At 45.7% G+C, this 19,955-nt stretch overlaps 1 protein-coding gene across 5 annotated transcripts in view; it reads left to right on the plus strand.

Annotated features, from left to right (window-relative positions):
* LOC108941722 (signal transducer and activator of transcription 5B-like) overlaps positions 1–19,955 on the plus strand; it is a 51,452-nt gene that overhangs the window by 19,179 nt on the left and 12,318 nt on the right. For 3 of the 5 annotated variants that reach the window (XM_018764508.2, XM_018764512.2, XM_018764511.2), the window contains exons 2-3: positions 11,687–11,745; positions 19,778–19,915. In XM_018764508.2, the coding sequence (XP_018620024.1) occupies positions 19,788–19,915 (128 nt within the window). In that variant the 5' untranslated portion in view covers positions 11,687–11,745; positions 19,778–19,787. Of the gene's footprint in view, positions 1–5,113; positions 5,372–7,161; positions 11,544–11,686; positions 11,746–19,777; positions 19,916–19,955 lie in introns of those variants that run through there. The other 2 variants (XM_018764510.2, XM_018764509.2) reach the window with 2 other exon arrangements.

A 19,955-nucleotide genomic window follows, 5' to 3' on the forward strand; every position in this document is an offset into this window, starting at 1 on the left:
TTTAGTCAGTTAACAGAAATTCAGTTTGGGACAAAAGATGCATTACTTAGAATCTGCTGGAGACTTTCACTTTCTCTCGCTCTCTGCGTTTGTGTATACGTGTGGAAATTTCCCGGCTTTGTTGCCATCAATAGAGGTTGAGTTCCAGCCTGTGTACATTAATGTTTTAGACCTTTTTTGTGAAAAATCGTTATGTAACCACAGCAGGATAGGATGGTGGTGTTCCCCTTACAGGAAGGTGGCAGCTGGGTCAAATGATCTCATCAGAATAGGGACTTCCTTGAAATACTTTTTCTTTTGAGCCAGTTGATCCGTCTTATGTGTCTTTCCTAAATTATATTAGGAAATGTTGAAATTGACCACATTGTCATAAATTATCTTTATAGATGTATGTTCAATTCAGGCTAGAGCTGGGTACCTATTGATTGATTACCTACTAATTGGCAAGTGCAATGAATGGATTTCAACAGCTGAACTCTGCTTGGATCCAAGGAGCTACTCAAGCATCAACCCTTCTGACTTGATTTGTCATGACTTCCAGTGTTCCTGTGACAGAAATACTAGATCACATTATTGTGCAGAAATGGTAGATGAAGAAAAAAGTAATTCAGATGGTTCAGTAGTGTTTTCAGCACAAAATATCTCGAAAGGCACATTACTGTCAGCAGTGTGCATGGGGGAAGCCTTCGACGTAATGTTTAGAGCCCATCACCTTGCGTTTTTAGCAGGTCCCGTATTGGAATCCTAACCCTACTGTAGTGCCTGTGATTGAAGTACCTTTCCTGAGTTGATACAGGAAGAATTATCCAGCTATGTAAATGGGTTAGTAATATTAAGTCTTGCTTTTCAAGCTTAACATTATAATTTCAGACTTAACTGTCAGCTTAACAGTAATATTACAGCCTAAAACTGAAAGCATTACTGATAGTGACTGGAGAATGCAGCTCATCATAAACCTGATGTGATCATACTGGTGACATCTTGCTGAAGGATATCTGAATTCCTTGAGGAGTACTACAAGTTCCTTCCAGCATGCCCTAGCATGTGTTCGGGGGAGCATTGTTGTGACTCAGCCAGGGAGCTGTTTTTGCCAGTTTGAGATTGAATGTCCTTGTCAGTTTCTCCCAAAGGTTTGTGTCTGTCCCAAAAGTGCTTGCAGTCTACGCAGGCAAGTGGCCAGTTCATCGGGAAGGATATTGTTGATGTTCCTCTGAGAATGCAGTAGGTGCACATTTTAGATGACTGCTGTTGTCAGATGACCTGAGATAATGACTTGGGCCACTTACGCAGGATGAACGATGCTGCCAGAAGGTGTGCAGGTTGGTCTTTCCATTGAGTCACCTCAATTCCAATGCAGGTCATCAGAAAAGCACTTTGAAGTTGGAGCTCAAATTTCTAGTAGGGTCAGGTTGAGCAAGAGCATGAGGAAAAAATAGTCTACACCCAGACCTGGGCTCAAAATAGCTTTTACCTCATTCCTGGCAGATTTTTGCACTTGGATATGGAAGTTGCTGCAACTGCACCCTCTAGGCATTTACTTACGCTTTTATTGAAGGTAGAGCTGCATGTGCCTCAATGATGATGGTGTTTTTCTTCTAGGTGCTTCTGTCTTCTCTTTTCACACAAAACTACGTATATCAAGAATTATGTGCAAGTGATGTTGGGGTCACGAAACTTGTTTTCTTCATTGTTCATAAAGAACTAGTCTTTGTTACCTGATGCATTTGTTGTATGCAAGTGCCAGGTACACTGACAGTGAGCATAACTGTAGCGTCTTCCACTGTTTTAATGGTTACAATTTCTGTGTGAAAGCAAGATTTATTTAAGCAGACCTGAAGTTAAATGCATTGTAACTGCTCAGCTTAAGCTATCAGTTGGTTTTTTTTTTTTTTTAAATGTGATGTTACCGTTGGTGTAACCTCCTCCTGGCATCATCTGTTACACAGTCAGTGTTTACATTGGCACTTGAATTACTTTCTGCAACACGTGTGTGTGTGTGTGTGTGTGTGTGTGTGTGTGTGTGTGCGAAACAGCTCCAACATGACATTGGGTACTAATGCTTCCTGTTAATACTGTTAACAGTCAGTGTGATGATGAATGGCTGGTGTTTGGCCTTTTTTTTTTTTTTTTTTCCCCCCCCCCCCCCTCTTCCTTCTCAGCTGTTTTGTTTGCGAAACATGTTCCTTTAAGTGTCACAAGTGTTGACCTCATGTTTCACAGTGGTTGTTTCTCAGAGTCTTGGACGGCTATCGGGTGCAGAGCTCTCCCAGGTTGCGTAGGGGATACATGTGGGCTCCTGGAGCGTGTCTCCAATCAACAGGATACCCGACTGGATGCACCAGTCATGGGGTGAAGACCTCTAGTCCCTACGCTGCATAGATGAATGCACATGGAAGAGATTCTCATCGCCAGCTCTGTGTGTAGTTATTCCCATCCCGCTGGTTGTTGGGTGCTGTTGAATTGATGGTGACTCGGTGACCGCATAGAGCATCTCCAGAATGTTCTGTCCCTGGCTTGTCTCCTTAGTGTTGAATGGGGAATGTGCGTTGTCACTGTGAGCTCACCCATCTTGTTCTCGGAAGATGTCTCTGACCATCACGTGTGTTTGAATGTTACGTTGCTCTTGTATAGAAGGGTGGATAATTGCACCAAGTTTACATTGCTGTGAATTGCCTTGATGAAAGTGTCAGCTGAGTGCAGTTATTGTCGGTTGGTTTGGGGAAAAGTGTAAATGGTTCCTTGGTTGTTCTTTCATTTTCCAGCCGTGACACCCTTCTAAAAAGAATTCGGTCTCACGATTTGTCCGCAGTATCAGCATTTTTTCTTCTAAGAAGAGTTCAGCCTCATTTGTTCCAATATCCACCTGTTTCCTTCGCTGTCCGTGGCCCCACGTTCTCCAGCAACGTGGTACAAAGGAGTCTACGTTCTCCCTGTCCTGAGAGGAGTAATGACACACGGTGGGGATGAAAGTGAGTTTGAGCCAGCATGGTGACCCTCCATGTGCTTTTGCATGTGCCCTCACAGTTGTTCTTGCCAAGGGTCACATTGATTCCCTTCTCCTTCTTTAATGTCTTGTAAGACCTGCAGTTTATTCCTAACTTAATCTTTTCTTATCTCATTTCCCTGCCGTCCCCTCAAACACCATGGCCTGAGATCCTGGAATGTTTTTGAAGTTCTGTCAGCGGTGGCAGGGCATGGCTATAAAACGGAGCAGGCGCTGAGTGTTTCTTGCTTCTGATTGTGTACATTGCGCTCATCCAGGGCAGAGAGCATCGAGCCGTATAATCTCCCCTTTCCTTCTGCTCTGCCTGGCAGTGTTGTACTACGGTAAATGGAGAACACCAACAAGAGAACAGCTTACTGTTTTCAGCTTGTGCAGTCAGTTTAAAAAAAAAAAAAAAAAAAAAGTCATAGTGGTAATGGATTATTTCTTATTTTAATTTGTCTTTTCATTATTAGTTTGAACTACAGAAGCTAATTCAGCATCACTGTTTGTAGTTTTGTGCTGCTGGGTGTGTGTTTCAAAGGGTGTCTCCTTTTTTAAAAATTTTTTTTTTTTTTTTTTGCTCAATGGTTGCTGCTTCTGCTCATTGTCTGCTGTTGTGTAACACTGTAGTTTCAATTTAGTATCTGCCCCATGTGCATCTGTGCATGTTCCCTCCAGCCGCTGCAGCGGAATTTAATGTGCGATTATCGGCTGTGTTTTTCTCTTCAGGGGGAAAGAAGGTGGGGGGGAACTAGGAAGGAGTTGTGCAAATGTGGTGATTAAGGGAACAGAAAGCCTTGAGCATGCAGATCTTGGGGAATTGGTTTCAGTACTTCTGGCTGAGAGGATGAAGACAATTTAACACACTTTTGAGGGAGACGGCGGTTTCCATGAGGGACCGGTTTGTGCTCGAGACCTGCATTTCCATCTCCTTCCAGCCATTCCAGCATGCAGAGCTGAAGAAAGCCGGTTTTACCATCTTTGAACTGGTGTGTTCCGGGTTTCGCCAAGTGCTGCTCACTTGCATGGTAAAGCAGAGCCAGTTTTCGTGCTTTGCTTCTGTTCATTGTTTTCGGAGATCTGCGCCACGTGTTTTCCTCCAAACAGGTTCCGCAAGAGGCAGTCTTCATGGCAATGTGTCCAATGACCAAATATCAGCTTTGGGTCTGTGTTGCCAGTGGATTGACACTCTGGGTTGAGGAAAGTGCTGTCTGTGTGTGTACTTCTTGGCCATGTTTACGTCTTTCAATCCTAATGTGATCCAGTGCCTGCAGGGACAGTAAGTAACTAAACCAATTACACCGGCATGTCCATCCCCTCCTGGCCCTCAGCAGATCACGAGTCATGCGCAACTCATGTCATTAGCTCTGTCCTCTCTGCGTTGCCTTTTAACAGTCGTGTGAAATGTGCTCTTGTTAATTATGCAGTAATAAGAAGAAAAAAAATTTACTGCATTTTGTAGGTCTTGGTTTGTGGTATTTGCTGGCATTAAGTGGTAGAAACTGTTGGTTTACTGAGTAATTTGTTGTGTTCAAAAAATGAGGGCTTTATCAGTCATAACTTGAGCAGTTTGAGGTTTTTTTTTTTTTTTTGGAAAAAGAAACCCTCTCACTGGGGTCGTGAGGTTTCGAGTGGTCAGAGGACAGAGTGAACATGTGGGGAATTGGCGATGATGCTCTGCTCTGGGTCACGGTCTCTGTGTCTCAAGACATAGACTTCATCTTTGGCTCAGTTCAAGGCAAGGACAAAAGACAAAGGGTTTTTCGGTCACGGTGGAAATGACCCAGTCTTCCGTGTCCGGAACCGTAAAACAGGCTGTGGAAAGAAAAAACGTCAGTGAAAATGTTGCAGCCCCCGCTAGAAGAAAACTGCTTGGCATAAAGCACCATTTAAAAGTGAGAATCCACTTACTGGAAGCTCGTTTGTTTCTGGAAAGCATTTGATGACCAGGTTTGATCGGGAAACCAGCCACCATGCCTGCCCAGCTCTTCTGCAGCAGTTCCCAGAGATGTAGGATGCTTCTGGATTGCTTTTGCTTTTCACTCTTCTGTCCAAGTTGTCCCATGCACACATTGCCTGTCTTGCACAACTGTTCTCAAACTTTTGACTGTTATTGTGGGGTGTCTGTCCATTGGATTGGATCCACGTAGTAAACGAGAGAGCATGGTGAAGACCGTCTCCTCGCAGGATAAAAATAGTGCATGCCAGGTTTGGGTGCTTCTATTCGGAGTCTTGCTGTAACACAACCCCTTGGTCGACATCTCCTCCAAGGGTCCATCTCCGGAGAGCTCTTCATGTGTCACACGAAGGGTCAAATGGACCGAGAGAGGTTGCTTGCAGCTCCGCGGTTCATCTGAGCTCTTCTTCAGCCCGGCTTCTCGCAGCGTATGTGAGACCCCTTTGTGTCTGGTGTGTTTCCAATGCGCAATTCCTGTTTTGCATTCCTGTGTTTATTGCTTAGGTCCACTGTGGCAGCCCCAGGGGCATGGGAGTACACTGCTCCTTTGTTCTGTACCTAGAAGCGCGCAGTGCGTTCGGGTCACCGTTGACCTGCTTAAATAATAATTTTTTAAAAAATTCCTGTTTAGTACTTTTTTTTTCCTCCCCTCCTCCCATTTAACACACTGTCTTCTCCAAAGCAGTTAGCAGTGCTAGATTCCTAATTTATAGAGCAGGGTAACTTTACTGGAGTACAGGTATTCGGATCTGACTCCTCCAGGCTCTACCTGCTGCACTACGCACTGCTCCATGTGTATCTGACTCTGTTGTTGCGGTGCGAGGATCACTCCTTGCTCTTTAAGCAGCTTGTGAATGACCACGGTTCACAAGTGTGTGTGTGTGTGTGTGTGTGTGTGTGTGTGTGTGTTAGGGGCATGCTTTTGCGGCGCTACTTGATAGGAACCTGAGGCCAACACCACACTCTGTTCCAGCTCTGTGCTTCTTCTACCTCATTGTTTTGTGAGATGTGTAAAGGCTGGTGGCAGAGGGAAGCTGCAATGATGTGGCAAAGCCAGTAGTGTGGTTAGAGCTACAGCCTTTAGATCCAAAGGTCACAGGTTTGATCCCCACCTCCGGCTGTAATGTAAGTGGCTTTGGAGAAAAGCATCAGCTAAATGAATTAATGTAAATGAAAACCGCTTTCAGTCTGGGACTGATGCAATGTCCTGTCCCCTGCAGAAGGTGGTGGAGTCAGGACTGGTTAGAGCCCCGCCTCTTCTGAGACACAGAGACATTTGTACTCTTCCTTTAATTTGGGGCTTGGAGGTCATTTATGACGACCTTTCGCGACCTTCGTTTTTCACTTTGTTTAGGATTAGTGGAGACGAGATTGCGTGTTGCCCTTTAATGTGCTGATACTTTTTTTTTTTTTTTTTAAAAAAACAGCAGCACACTAGCAGTAGGTGGTGAAGTAGTTACAGCTGATGCCTGTAGAAGGACATCCTGTTCAAATCTCCTCCAGTTGTAGTTCCCCTGAGTAAGGTACTTACCTTGAGTTGCTGTGGTAGAAATAACCCAGCAGTAAAAATGGGTAGAAAACAATGTTCAGATACTTACAATTTAAGGCACTTGGGAGGAAAGCTAAATTTAAGAACAGCTGCTCTGTCAGGGTCTGACTGCTGCGGCTCCATGCAGCCAAACTGTTCAAAGTGAACAGAAAATAGACATGGAAGCGCACCGAAACCGCCGTTACGCCGTTGTGCCCCTTTTTTCGTCTCTTGACGGCAGCAGTAACTCGCTCTGCTTTCAGGTCTTGCAGCTGACTAAACGAGCTCGCTTTCCAGTTAGCGCGTGCACTTTTTCCACTTGTGCTTTTTTTTTAAAAAAAAAAAAAAAAAAAAAAGGGGTTTTGAAATGTATGCGCCGGGTGCACTTTAGAATTTAGATCAAGTCCAGCCGTACAGCAACCTCATTTCCCCTAAATGCAGAATTTCCCCGTGCAAGATGTACAGAGACTCAGGGAGGGTTAGTCACGAGTGGCGTCGTGTAGGGGAGGCCCCCTGCGGAGTGCCAAGTGGTCCGTCGCTCACAGTACTTGTGCTGAATGCACCGAGTGCCCACCTCGGCCGTGCACCGTGCCCATCGAGTGTTTGCGCGGCTCCGGAAACTGGATCTTTACTAGAGGGTGAGCCTTGCTGTGCAGTCCACCCAAAGCGGAGGTGCTGGGGAAAAGACCCTTGCTCCGATTCCATGGAGAAAGTCGGAAAGGCGGTGGCGATATCGGAGTATTAGACTGCTGTCGTTGAGGGAGCAGGAGGCCAATGAGGCGGCGGGGGTGGAGAGGCACGCGTTGCCGTGGCTCCCTTACTGGAAAGACCGCTTTGGTAGGGGTGGCTCATTCTGAAAGAAAGCACCTAACGGGAGACCCTCTATATGCAAATGAGGTGTAAGGCTACCTGGTTACATTTGCAGTTGAGAGGCGGCGAACACGGGGTGAACAGGCACGAGCGGGTTCATGCGAGCATACCTATACGTGGAAGTGGAGCGTATTTTTAGTGTTCGTTCTGCGGGCATCATTTGGGGACGGCGGGACGTACGGTCTCGCCACTGTGGCTGTCCGCTCGCGTGATGTCATTTTAGCTGAGTTCGGAGGAGACCGTAGCAAGGCCTGGTTTTTCTGGGTTCTGTAACTCTTGCTTTAACGGCTGCCCCCAGAAGCATGCTCATGCGGCTGTTTGGCCACGCAGGAGCGCATGACAAAGCGCCGAAAGCATTGAGACTGCGGGTCGACCGCAGCTTTGGCAGGTTGCTCTGCTTCCCTTTCTGCTTCTGTACCGACAATTGCAGGCCCTTTGTGAACTTGGTTTTCCGTAAGTTGTCAATTCCTGAGCACAATATCCTCTTGAACCTTTAAGTGAAGGATGCGTTCTCGCTCGCCTCTCTCATTCCCCGTTTGAATTGTTGGGACTTTCTGCCACTCAAGTCGGCTCTTCTGTTTTAAGTCATGTTCCAGAAAGCAGTGAATTGTTTTTTTCTCTCTCTCTCTCAAGCCACTCAAACAGAAAGGCTTCACATTACTCCATTGGTGTTTATAATTAGATGGCTTTGCCCTTTGGTTTCTTTTTTGTCTTCCAGGTAAGAGACCCGCCTGCGAAGAGCACGGTGGGCTGCGGTCTCCACGCTGCTGGTCTCGCGGGTTTTGCTGTTACTAGCCATGCGTCGCACCGTCGGATGGACTGCTTAATTTTTACAGTAGTCTGGTAGCTGGGACAGTTTGGTCAAATATTTTTATTGTCCCTTCCGCCCCAACTCCGCACTTTTAGCGGTCAACCTTGACAGCAGCTTCCCCCTTTCCCATCACTTTATACTGGGTGCAGTTGATGTTATTTCATTGTCACCTTCCAATGATCAGTACCTGCTAGACCTTCCGCTGATCATCTTTGAATCCTCCAGTCAACTTCTGGTTGTGGTGGTCTGACAACTGAATTTTACAAACACATGAAGGTAGATGAGGGAAGTCACTGGTGTAATAAAGTGAACATGAGTAGATGAAACGTACGATATCATAAATTCATTGATTTAAATTAGAATATTCATGCATTTCGTAGACTGCTTCTCAAAGCCACGCGCAACGGAGGAAGAGCTTTCGATACAGACCCACGGCTGCCGAAGCACAGCTGGTTTTTGTAATACCGCTGTTTTTACTGGTACGTTACTCCAGTAGCTGCCAATAGAACTGCGTCAATTAGGATATATGTTGACAAGAGATTGTGTGATGAAAAATTTTAGAGGTGTGAGGGGATATGTGTCTAAAAGAGATGCATTCTGAGACCTGAATGGTGGAAGGGATTCAGCAACTGTGAGGGCAAGAGGGAATTTGTTCCACCGGTTTTATAGCCAAAGTCAACACTTTGATTTTTGAACCACCAAGCAGCCAGCTGTGTACTCCTGCTGTGGTGAGTGGTACTCTATTGTTTTATATGTACACAGTCGCCTCATTCATGCTCCATTGTTAAGACATTGCCCTCTGCTCAGAGCTTGAGTGTCAGACGCTCCTCCCGAAGATCCTCATTCCTGGAAATTAGATCAGTCACAACATGCGCAGCACCGGTTCCTTGGCGATAACATCTGGTTAGAAATTTTTGGTTGACATCCGTGTGTCTGACAGTGATTAAGCTGGTGCGTCAGTGCCAACATGCAGGAAATGTGGGAAGAGTGAGTGTAGAGCTTTCCTTTCCAGGACGAAGGATTGTGGCTGGTGGATGAGGTTGGCTGGTCTTCGCTGGCCGCTACGCTCAGCATCCAGAATTGAACCCAGCGATGAGAATCTATTATGAAGTCGTTCTCAACCTGCTTTGTTTTGGCAGAAGGACTGAATAAGCAGTAATGCGTAGACAACTACAATGTTTTTTTGACTAAGTTGTGTTTACACCCTGTTAGTACTTCCGCTGTTGTGGCGTAAGATATCAATCTGCACTAGGAGACCCTTTATGCTGCCGTGCGTCACGCACCTCCGCTCCTCCATCGCATTGCGTTTGTCATGTAAACGTAGGTAGAACCCAGCTCAACTGTGTAAAATTGTGAACATCTTTGTACAGTTTAGTTGCAGGAAGCAGCACTATAATCGGTGTCCCTTTTTGGTGGGGCAGGGCAAGGAGTTAAATATTTGGCAGCGCATCTACATGTGTGAACTGCAAATTATGTCACGGGACTCTTAGTGTCAGGACTGTTTCGGACCTTTTTTAAAGCCTCCCTTCTGATGATTGCAAGCAGAGCCGGTCCTTTGGAGAGTGTAACGCGTCTGGGTGTTAGAGTGCAGAGACCGCCGTGCCGAGAGCGCTCTGCCGTCTCTGCTGCTCCCGGACTCGTTCCTGCCAAGTTTTCCTGAAGAGGGGCGTCTCGCAGTTAAGATAAAATGTCAAAGGTCCGTTGGACATGTCACGCGCTCACGGACATGTTTTGCCCACTGGAGACCTTTTACAAAAGAATGCCGTAGTTCCAGAGGACTCGTATCTTTCTCCTGTGCAATCCAAAAAGATGGGGATGTGCTGCTGAAATAAACACCATTGCTCTCTTCTGTGAGGGTTTTTTTTTTTTTTTTTGAATTTCGGTTCAACACCTTTGACGAGCACAGCTCCGGTGACTCATTCTTTACAGTAAAACCCGTATTGAGGTTCTCAAACCTGTCTTAATGACACTGTAAACAAACCCTCTTGCTTCCTTTTCAGTGGCCCAGCCTGGCAATATTTACAGATATGTGCAGTACACGAGTTTGTAAATTGTCCCTTTTGTACATTTTTCCCCTTTGATTTTTATTGGTCCTGCATTCCAAGGCTGGGATGAAGTCCCAAGCAGTCGTCTTCTCGGGTGACGCTTCTTCTGTATCTAGGCCCTGGGGACCGGGTCTTTGATGTTTGGTTTTGCATTCCCAGGAGGCCCAAAAGACACCGAAGGTGGACTGTCACACCCATTGTGTTGTTTGAATAGTTAGTCATTTCCATATGTCAGCGTTCTTGCACGAGGACCCAAGGAGGGGGAGGTGATGGCTGAATCTGGTGGCCTCCGTATCTCGCGGGTGTTTACGTGTTCATCCGTTAATTAGTGACCCCTCGGAGGTCGAAACCTGGTTGTGACTGGTTTTTAATGCATTAGTCAGCAGGCCGGTGTTCTCCCTCCCTCACCCTGTGACTTCTGCACCTGGACTCGTGTTAGACAAGGACGGAAATCGATGCGGACCCAACGGAGAGGCACCTCGGACTCTTGCGGTCTTCCTTCCCAGTGACTTAAAATCTCCTCCTCCCGTTTCCTCTTTTGTGAATGAGTCCTTTCGTGAGTAGTGTGTGCATGTGTATGTGTTGGAGCAGCATTTCTTTAGTGGACATGTTTGTACAAAATGACTTAATACACCGCTATTTATAGAATCATGTTTTAGGAAGGCAGTGTGGGTTAGGTGCCTTGCCCGACCAGGGTGTCGGTGCTGCGTGTGGACATGACATGCAAATTTTTTTTTTTTTGGGTTGCTGTTATTACTGCTCTTGTTGCTAAACACTCCAGCTTGCACTGCGCCCTCCTTTGCAGATGAAGTCCTGAAATGTCTCCATGACGTGACAAACCATTTGATGTCCCCCTTTGCGAGAGAGAAGCCCTCTACCTCTTGCATCTGTACAGCTCAACATGGGTTTGCTCCACGCAACAGTTTAAAACGGGAAAGATTGTATAACTACTCAGCTATTCAGAAGACGTGTTCTGTTTTGCCTTTGTAACAATAAATGCATTGACGAGTCTGGTTTTTTTCTGGTTATCTGCGCTCATAGAATTTTGGTGGCCTCTAAATTGTTGGGGGTGGTGGAAAGTAAACCTGGTTATTCAGTTGCTGTCTCTGCTACAAAAGCTCAGGAGGAAACAACGTCCCAGTAAGTTCCCTCGTAGGAGTGGTATCGCTGTAGTCATTCCAGATACCCAGATGCCAAGGATGAGCTCTCCAGCAGATGGACTGAAGTTTGCACTTTGGGCAGGAAATGAAACCTGTTCATTGTGTGAGCCGCACATTTGTGAACGGAAGATCGCGACTATCTGAGTTCTGCCATCTCCGTGCTTTCTGGGCTGCACTATCTCAGTAGTAAGATATGTAGTAACATAACATTTTCTGTTTTTTTTTTTTAATAAATTTGATTAGGGAAGTTTGGTTGTTGCTCTGCGTATCTGTTTGATGCACTGAAGTGTTAATCACGTCCTTTCTCGCCTTTTCTTTATCTCCTGCAGATTTGCTGATCCAGTCCGGGGCGTCTGGCTTGTACATGTTAACCGAGACCTGAAGAGGGGTAAGGAGCTGATTTGAACTCACCTTATGGCTGTTCTCATAGCTGACTCTTTCAATATTCTGCTTTTTTTTTTTTTTTAAAACCATTTCTGTTATTTTTTTCTCCCTTCTTAATAAAAATGTTTCTGAATTCAGCCTTTTTCATTTTTTTTCCTCAATTTTTTGAGCCTGCGGTAGTAGTAGCTTGTTGAAGTTTTAGTGACACTTTCGGCCGCGTTGCGTCAGTTTTCAAACACTTAGCTCAGGCTTTTCCAAAAGAAGGATGTGCCGCTCTGAAGCGGCAGCGCGACTGCGAGGCAGGACTGCGGGGAAACTGAGAGCGCTTCCGGCACCCGTCGAGCCGCAGTCGGCCCCTTTCTCAGTCACCACAGACGGAACTCCGCATGCAGCGCTCTGGAGGTTGCTAATGCTTTCGCTTGTGCGTTTACGGGAAACTACCTGTGCGTGTGTGCATGTGTGCATGTGTTGTGAAGATGAGGTGTGGCGGGGAGCGAGGGTTGCAGGAGTGGAACTGCATGAACCATGAGCTCGGAGAGAGTTACTGCAGCGGAAATGAGACTCGGGAGGACAGGAAGCCACTGGTAGTGAGGTGGTTGTGCATCGCCCTTACTGTTTGGTTCTCTCCTAATCGACTCACTTCCCGTCTGTCGTTGGCTAGCCCGCAGAAAGGATGAACAAGATAACAACAGCTCTGGTGGTGGCACCAAAAACACCCCCCAGATCATGCTCTCATACCTTTGGTTTGTTTCACTGCAGGGCAACCACAGACTCGGGTGTTGAGAAGGTGGCCCTCTGTCCTCTCCCATGTAGGGTTAAGCACAGCGTCAACCTTGCGTCATATGAAGCAGAGGCGTGTGAACCATGATCGCCGTCGTGCATGGGATGTTGGCTCTTTTGAAGCTACATGAATGTAGTTATTGCAACAGCTCACACACTCCTACTGAAAAGTGTTTTTGACATGCAAATATAGAACGCGTTGGATAGAGTCGAAGCGAAGCGACCTCATCTCTGGGAACTGCCGCAGGACGCCTGGGAAGACGTGTCCACTTTATTTCTTGTTGAAACTTGTGATTTTGGTGCTGTATGAAGAAATTTGTTTCCTGCATCGTTCTCAGACTTTTTTTTTTTTTGGTCCCCTCCTAGTTGATTTTTCCAGCAGCTGTTTTTGTTTCTAGAATCCTTCTCTGAATGCTTTGCCTAGAAGCAGAACATTTTGTCGGAGAGCCTGGAGCAGTGCTTAATACCTCTGGAGGCCCAGTCACCATCATAGCCAGCCAGCCAGCCATCCATCATCATTTACTGTGATTGTGGTGGTCCAGAGTGTATCCTGCAAGCATGGGTTTTAGGCCCTGAACAGGACATGAGTCCATTACACACCAGTTACGTTAAACACGAAAAGCTCCTGTCTTGAATTTTGTGGGAATGAAAGGTTGGTAAAGTGCCTTAAACCCTTGAAAACACAGCAAGTTTTTTTTGTAACATTTTGCTGCTTCTCGGGAGGGTTGTGTTTCAGGATTTTCCAAGAATTCTGATGTCTCTTACTCACATTTCTTGCTTTTCAAGTGTATGTCTTGATGAACTGCCTTCATAATGCAGGGAAATAGTTTCAGCCAACGAAGAACATCTGTATTCGTTTAATGGTTTCTTGGCTGGGCGGTTCTGACTTGGTTTTCAGTAATCAACAAAGCACGCTATTGGAGTGTGATGCATGACTTCAGCTTTGGAGGGAGACTGCAGTTATTAATTTATACTTTTTTTGCAGTAGATTAATTTTAATCACTGATTCTGTTAGAAGGCTGCCAGGCTGGAAAACTCTCCTGAGGGAGGGGCAGTTTATGGAATGAGTGACGTTGATTGCAACATTTTTTTTTTTTTTTTTTGCCTCTTCCCGAACGTACGGGTGATGAGCCTGTCAACAAGGTTCCATCTTTTCCACCACTATAAACGGTGCAGTGCTGTTCAGGAGGAGTTCCTAAAAATATGGGGAAATATGTCCGTTTTGGTTGAATGGCAATTGTTACGTCGGTTTTAGGCAGGTGATGCTGGTTTGCATTTTTGAAAATGATGGATGCTGAGCATGGCAGACTGACAGAGTGCCTGTGCCCAGAAATAGTTGTGAAAAACTTGGACTGTTTGCATGTCTCTTGAACAGCAAAGCACTAAAACAGGTTTCTATATTACATGAACATCACTTCAGTTAGCTGACTTTCTTTTTTTCTCCAATGCAACTTAATATTAAGCTACTTACAATTATTTACCCATATATACAGCTGGGTAATTTTTACTGGAGCAATTTTTAAAGTAAATACCTCCAGTTGTAAACCTCAAGCAAGGTGTGACTCGAATCTATGACCTTTGGGTCCAAAGGCAGCAGCTCTAATCAGTAAACCTGCTAAGCTCCTGATTTCAATAAGCCCTTTTGCAGCAGATTTTTTTTTTTTTTTTTTAAAATTTGTAGAAGCTGTACAAGAATGTCTGTCTGATTGCATGCATATCCTGCTCAGTGCATTCCACATATTTGTGGATACATGACAGCCAGTCCAACTTGGCCACAAATATCGAAGAATCAAAACCACACAAGATGAGCTAAAATTCATTAACCATTTGGCCAAGGCGGAAAGTCAAACAACTGTAACAGCAGCATCCTTAAAGGGTCTGCAAAACAACTATTTGGTGGCACAGCAAGTAGGGCTCCTGTCTCACAGCGCCTGGGTGGTGCGAGAGGACGTGGGTTCTATCCCCACTCAGTTTGTGTGGGGTTTGCATGTTCTCCCTGTGTCTCCATGGGTGTCTTCTGGGTGCTCTGGTTTCCACCCACATGCCAAAGACATGCTGTTAAGGTTCAGCCATAGTGTTTGTTCCACTGATGTATGGATGAGTGACCCAGTGTAAGTAGTGTATCTAGCAGTGTAAGTCACCGCGATGAACAAGGTGTGTGGGCTGATTACGTAGTAGCCGCTGTAAGTCGCTTTGGAAAAAAGCATTTGCTAAATAAATGCAGATGTATTTGCTGTAAAGAACTGTAAAGCAGGGTTATTGGGTGGAAGAGGTGGAAACAATAAAAGCTGTAGGCTGATGTGGAAAACTTGAAATTTATGCAATTAATATAGGTTGTTGCAGTTACCAAATACTCTATGATGGAAAAGTTGATGAATTGCTGAAACACAAAGTCTACAAGATGCAGACCGCTTAAATTTGGCTGAGTGTATGAATTCATTTTTTTGAGAGTTTTATCTGCCGCCTCATTTAGATGTAAATGTAGAACTAAATATACGAAATAAACGTCAATTTCTGCTTAGAATAGCTGTAAATGTGGGTTCAATGCAGGAATAATGGTTTAGAAGAGATAATTATTTTTTATTTTTAAACTACTTTATCCACTAGGGGAGAAGAAACTGAAATAAAAAACTCAGCTGTTTGGTGGTGGTGGTTGGGACACCATATAAAGGTCCAAACCAAGCAGTGTACAGCCTTACATCAGTACTTTCAGTGTATGAGGCTGCTGTCAGCATGTAAGAGCCCAGTGTCTAATATTAACTTCCAGTACTGTACAAAGTGGTTATTCTCACACATTTAAAGCTCATTTCCTACACTGTACCATGACTGCAAGGGAAGGCCTTCAGTATAGAGCTGTGTGGGAGCAGGTAAACTCCCCAAACAGGCTCGAAGTGAAGATGCCGGTAAGTGTCGTATTTTTGAAGTGAGTTTTTACCGAAGGTCACCTTTGACCATGCAGAATGGCGTTTAAATGGCTGGACAAAGCTATGTAGGGCAGCAGGGTGGTGTAGTGGTAGCCGTGCTGCCTCATAGCTCTTGGGCTATTCCAGGGGTAAGTTCAAATCCAGGGCAGTCTGGAGTTTGTGTGTTCTCCCTATGTCTTTGTGCATTTCCTCTGGGTGATCTGGTTTCCTCCCACAGTCTAAAGATATACAGTTCAGGTCAATGGGCAATAGTTAGACACCACCGGTGTGTGTGTGTGTTTTTATATAACTTTTGATGGGCTAGTGCCTTGCGTCTAGAGATTCCAGGTTGGGCTCTGAGCTGCAGCCCAGACCAAGATGAGTGTTTAACAAAACTCTAACTCAAAACACTTCTCAAAGATGTGTAAGGACTAGCCAGCTAAGATGGAAAGTGAAGAACAACTCAAACCCTTGACATGGATGTCAAGACTTCTTGGGGGGGGGAGTTTCTAATGAGCATATCCAAACTTCTGACTGGTGCTGTATGGCTGTGTTTGAAGTGTCCTGCAGTCAGCAGTTTGTTGGTGGGCTGCTCAGCTGGTTTGTTCACATTTCTGAAATGGTTATAAGTCTGGTTTACAATTTGCCAAGACTTTCCTTAGCAGGTTATTACTAAAGAAAATGCTCCTACTTGGCCAGCTTTGAAGGGTCACTATGAGGTTTGAAGGCTTAGAAATTGTCTTGAATCCTTTCAGAGCAGGAGAGGAGTAGAGTTGACTTAACACAGGAGATGGGAGAAGAAGAGTGTGGGGAAATATGGCTGGAGTGCACTAGTTGCTCCAGAACTTTTTTCTGAACTGCAGACACAAGTGTCACACATTGAACATCATTATCGGCAAAATTGTGCGCGAGGTGGATTTTGAAGTGTGGTTTCCTGAAATCTGTTGTAACAGCTTATGTGAACCTCTGTAAAAAACGAGTTGTTTTTCTTTGTGTTTGAAGATGAACTGGTGTTGTAGTCGTGTGGTTTCCAGGCTCTGCTTCCAGAAGCCTGGTTCCCCTATTTGGTGAGGCACAGAGTTCTGTGACTCTCAGGAGTTAATAGGGCAACAGCAGGCAATGGCAAGTTAACAGAGCCTTCACTTCACCCTCAAAGTCACCTTCAGAACTTCAGAGGAGACCAGTGGAGTCCACATGTAGACTTGTCAGAAAACCTTGAGGCAAGGAACAACATCCAGATTGGTCTTTAACTCCCAGGTGTTTCTGTAACTCAAAAATGCTCCATTGGCTCTTGGCTCGTACAAATTCAGGGTTTTATTTGTTTGCTTGTTTTTTTTTTTTTCTTTCCTTTTTTCGTTATCCAATTTTCCATCAAATTAGTTTGGTTTGCTTCAATAGGGCAGTGCCCTTAGGTTATCAACGATGGGAATGGGTCTTATGACTTTGATCCTGCCAAGAACCTCAGAGTCAGGGCAACATGGTGAGGTGGGGTTGTAATGGAGTCCAGGGGTGCTTAAGCTGTGCCAGAAAGTCAACTCGGTCAACAGTTTGTTGAATAATTTCTCCTTTATTCAATATATATGGTGGTGAAACTTTATTTGCTCCTTAAAATAAGTTTAAAATTGGAGCACCTGCACACAGTGGACTGGTGTCCCATCCGGGAACTACTCTACACCATACCGTATTTCTGAGATGGGCTCCGGATCGCAATGACCCTGCGCTGGAAAAACATTTATTGATACTGGATGCACACTTCTCATGTTATGGATTCTGTTGGTGAAAATACGACAAAACCTTTTCAGCGAAGTGTCGGTGGATGGTCTTTGACATCGGTGTCCCTTAGTGCAACAAAAGCATGAATTTGTTGTCTATTTGTTTCCGGCGAAATGATCACACATCTGTGGAATGTTTGGTCAAAATCTACAGGAACTGAGTCATAGTTGGGAGCATTCAGGTCCTCTTGCGTTTACATGGTAGCTGTTTGTTGAATGAGTTGTCTTGGCACAGTGTTTGTGGTGTTCTACACACAGTCACACTGAGATGCTCTTGCAGTCCTTATCATGCTTCATCTGTGTTTGTTTCTTTAGTGCACAGACCAGCTTTTTTATTTTACTTTAAAGTGGTGTATAAAATATTGCTTTTGAAAGCCGATCTTCTCGGCTTTGTTTGTACAGCCAGGAAGCGTCCTCGCCGTCGTGCTGATTTGGTGACAGCAGGTGGGCGGTGAACTGGTACCCCATGGCCTGGGTACCCCATGGCCTGGGCGCCTCAGGCACTATCCTCCCTCTTGGCAGACTTTGACGTGTGTGCTCTGTTGGAGCAAGACACGTTCCTCGCATTCCTAGCGTGGGAAAGCCTTGTGCATGTTGACTTATAAGACGTGTGGGCCTGGACGTTAAACACACCACCAATGCATTCTGCATCAGGCTCATTGATCTTGAAGAATCTCATCTATTTGAGTCATATATTTGCAGTTATTATTTTGGCAATCAGGAATCCATGCTGTCTTTCCTTCCCTCTTGGCCTTGCGGTCAGGACACCTGATCGATACTGAGGCGGTTGAGAGACCGCAGGGGTCCGACTCTTTGAACCAGGGGCCTCATTTCCTGGCTTGTCGACGTTCATCAGTCATCCTGAGCGATGATACAAAGACGCAAGCAGCAGCAGCAGCATTAATTCTCTCACTGCCCCACCGACACTGAATTGCTTTAGTAATGTGTCGGAGTGTATAAATGTGCAAAGTTGTAAGCTGGATGCGAGTTGTGTAGTCAACAAAATACGAGCAGTGCGTCTGGTTTAACTGCTTCACTATCTGGAACATAAGTAGGTGTGTAAGGAGCCATGGAGTGTGTCCTTACATACGGGAAGGTGTTGATACTTGAGTTTCTCGCGCCAGCTGGCCCTGCCCACCCCCCACAGCCGTGTCAGTGTCGGCCCCTCTGTGAGTTGCAGCAGCCAGCAGGAGGTGTTGCAACAAATAATCTGTTGGGCTGAACCCCATCACCCCCACCCCCATTTCTTCTACTAACAGGTCAGCAAGTGGTGGTGTGGTGGTCTGGTGATGGTATTTACTCTGAACTGATCCAATATAAATGGGTAAATAATTGCACGTAGCTTAACGTTGGAAGTTGCTTTGGAGAGAAGATAAATGATGGGTAAATAATTCTGCAAATGGTTGTAACGTTGCAAGTCACTTTGGAGAAAGGTCTCTCTGCTCAGTGAATAAATAATAGTAACGATGGCAATGATGCCGTTTCACACCCCGGAGACATCCTCCCGTTGCAGCTTGAGAAAGTTACTCGATCTGGAGTGCTCCCATAATGGGTGCGTTTTAAATCACGTGGGATGAAAGCGTCGGCTGAGTTGCAAAATGTTCTCAGCATCGTGGCAAACATCTTGCCCGTTGCCCTGCCGCCCCTTTCGGGGACCCGGAGTGTGTCTGAACATAGGACAAAGGCGCTTTACACTTGTAACTTTATACTTTTCACGCTGCTCCTCTGTTCAGAGTGTGATTGTCCAGAAGAGCCGACACACACAGGAACGTGATTATTTTTATTCAACTTAAACGCTCGCCCTTTCCCCTAGGCACGCGCCGTCCGGATGCCCCCGGCCTCTGTGTTCTTTAACATTTTCCTCATGGGGGGTGATGAGGGTGCCTGAGCCTGCCCCGGTAGCGTTATTTAATCGCTGATTGTCTTGATGAAGTGAATTAATAGAGCCGCACGCTGGCTGCAGTCAGGCGCCGGCGCTGCAATCACGGCTCCGGCCCCGGAGGTTCGAGACTCTTCACGGGGCAGGTTCTGCACCTCTTGGTATGAGTTTTTACCCGGTTTTGGTGGCCAGCTGAGGGCTGAAGAGGAAACGCTTCTGACAAGGATCGCAATTCCTAAAAGGTGGACCTTGAGGGGGTGTCCCCACAAAATAAAATGCCTTTTTTAATTTGAAAGAAAATTTTACTCCATAAACCTTTATACTTGATGCGATAGGGTTACTGTCTTGCCAACTATTCTTACTATCGTTGTAATATAGAGAGCAGCACTTCCTGTGTTGCACACCCTGCGGTGGATGGTCACAGCATAAGTTGGAAAGCTACCACCATACTTGTGTTGCTCAAGTAAACGACGTTTATTTTACCGCAAAAGACTTGCTGCTTAATGGAGCAGCTTCTGGTGTTTCAGTAGCCTCCAAAAGGAAGAGGTGTGCTCATTTCTCTGCAGTTCCATTTATTACAGCTTTGGCAAAGTGGGTATTTGAACAATATGAATGTGTCAATGATAATGATGCCATGTTCTGAGTCTGGGGGTGTATGACTAAAACCACGGATGATGGCATTCCCTGTCTTCTGGATGTCAGTGCGTTGAAGATGGCGGTATGGATCCAGGCGCAGCAACTGCAAGGCGACGCGCTGCACCAGATGCAGTCCCTCTATGGTCAGCATTTCCCCATTGAGGTGCGCCACTACCTGTCCCACTGGATCGAGAGCCAGCTATGGTGCGTACCCCCCCCCCCCCCCCCCCAGGCATCCTGCGAC

The sequence above is a fragment of the Scleropages formosus genome, chromosome 8 (genome assembly GCF_900964775.1).
Source record: "Scleropages formosus chromosome 8, fSclFor1.1, whole genome shotgun sequence".
Classification (NCBI taxonomy): Eukaryota; Metazoa; Chordata; class Actinopteri; order Osteoglossiformes; family Osteoglossidae; genus Scleropages; species Scleropages formosus.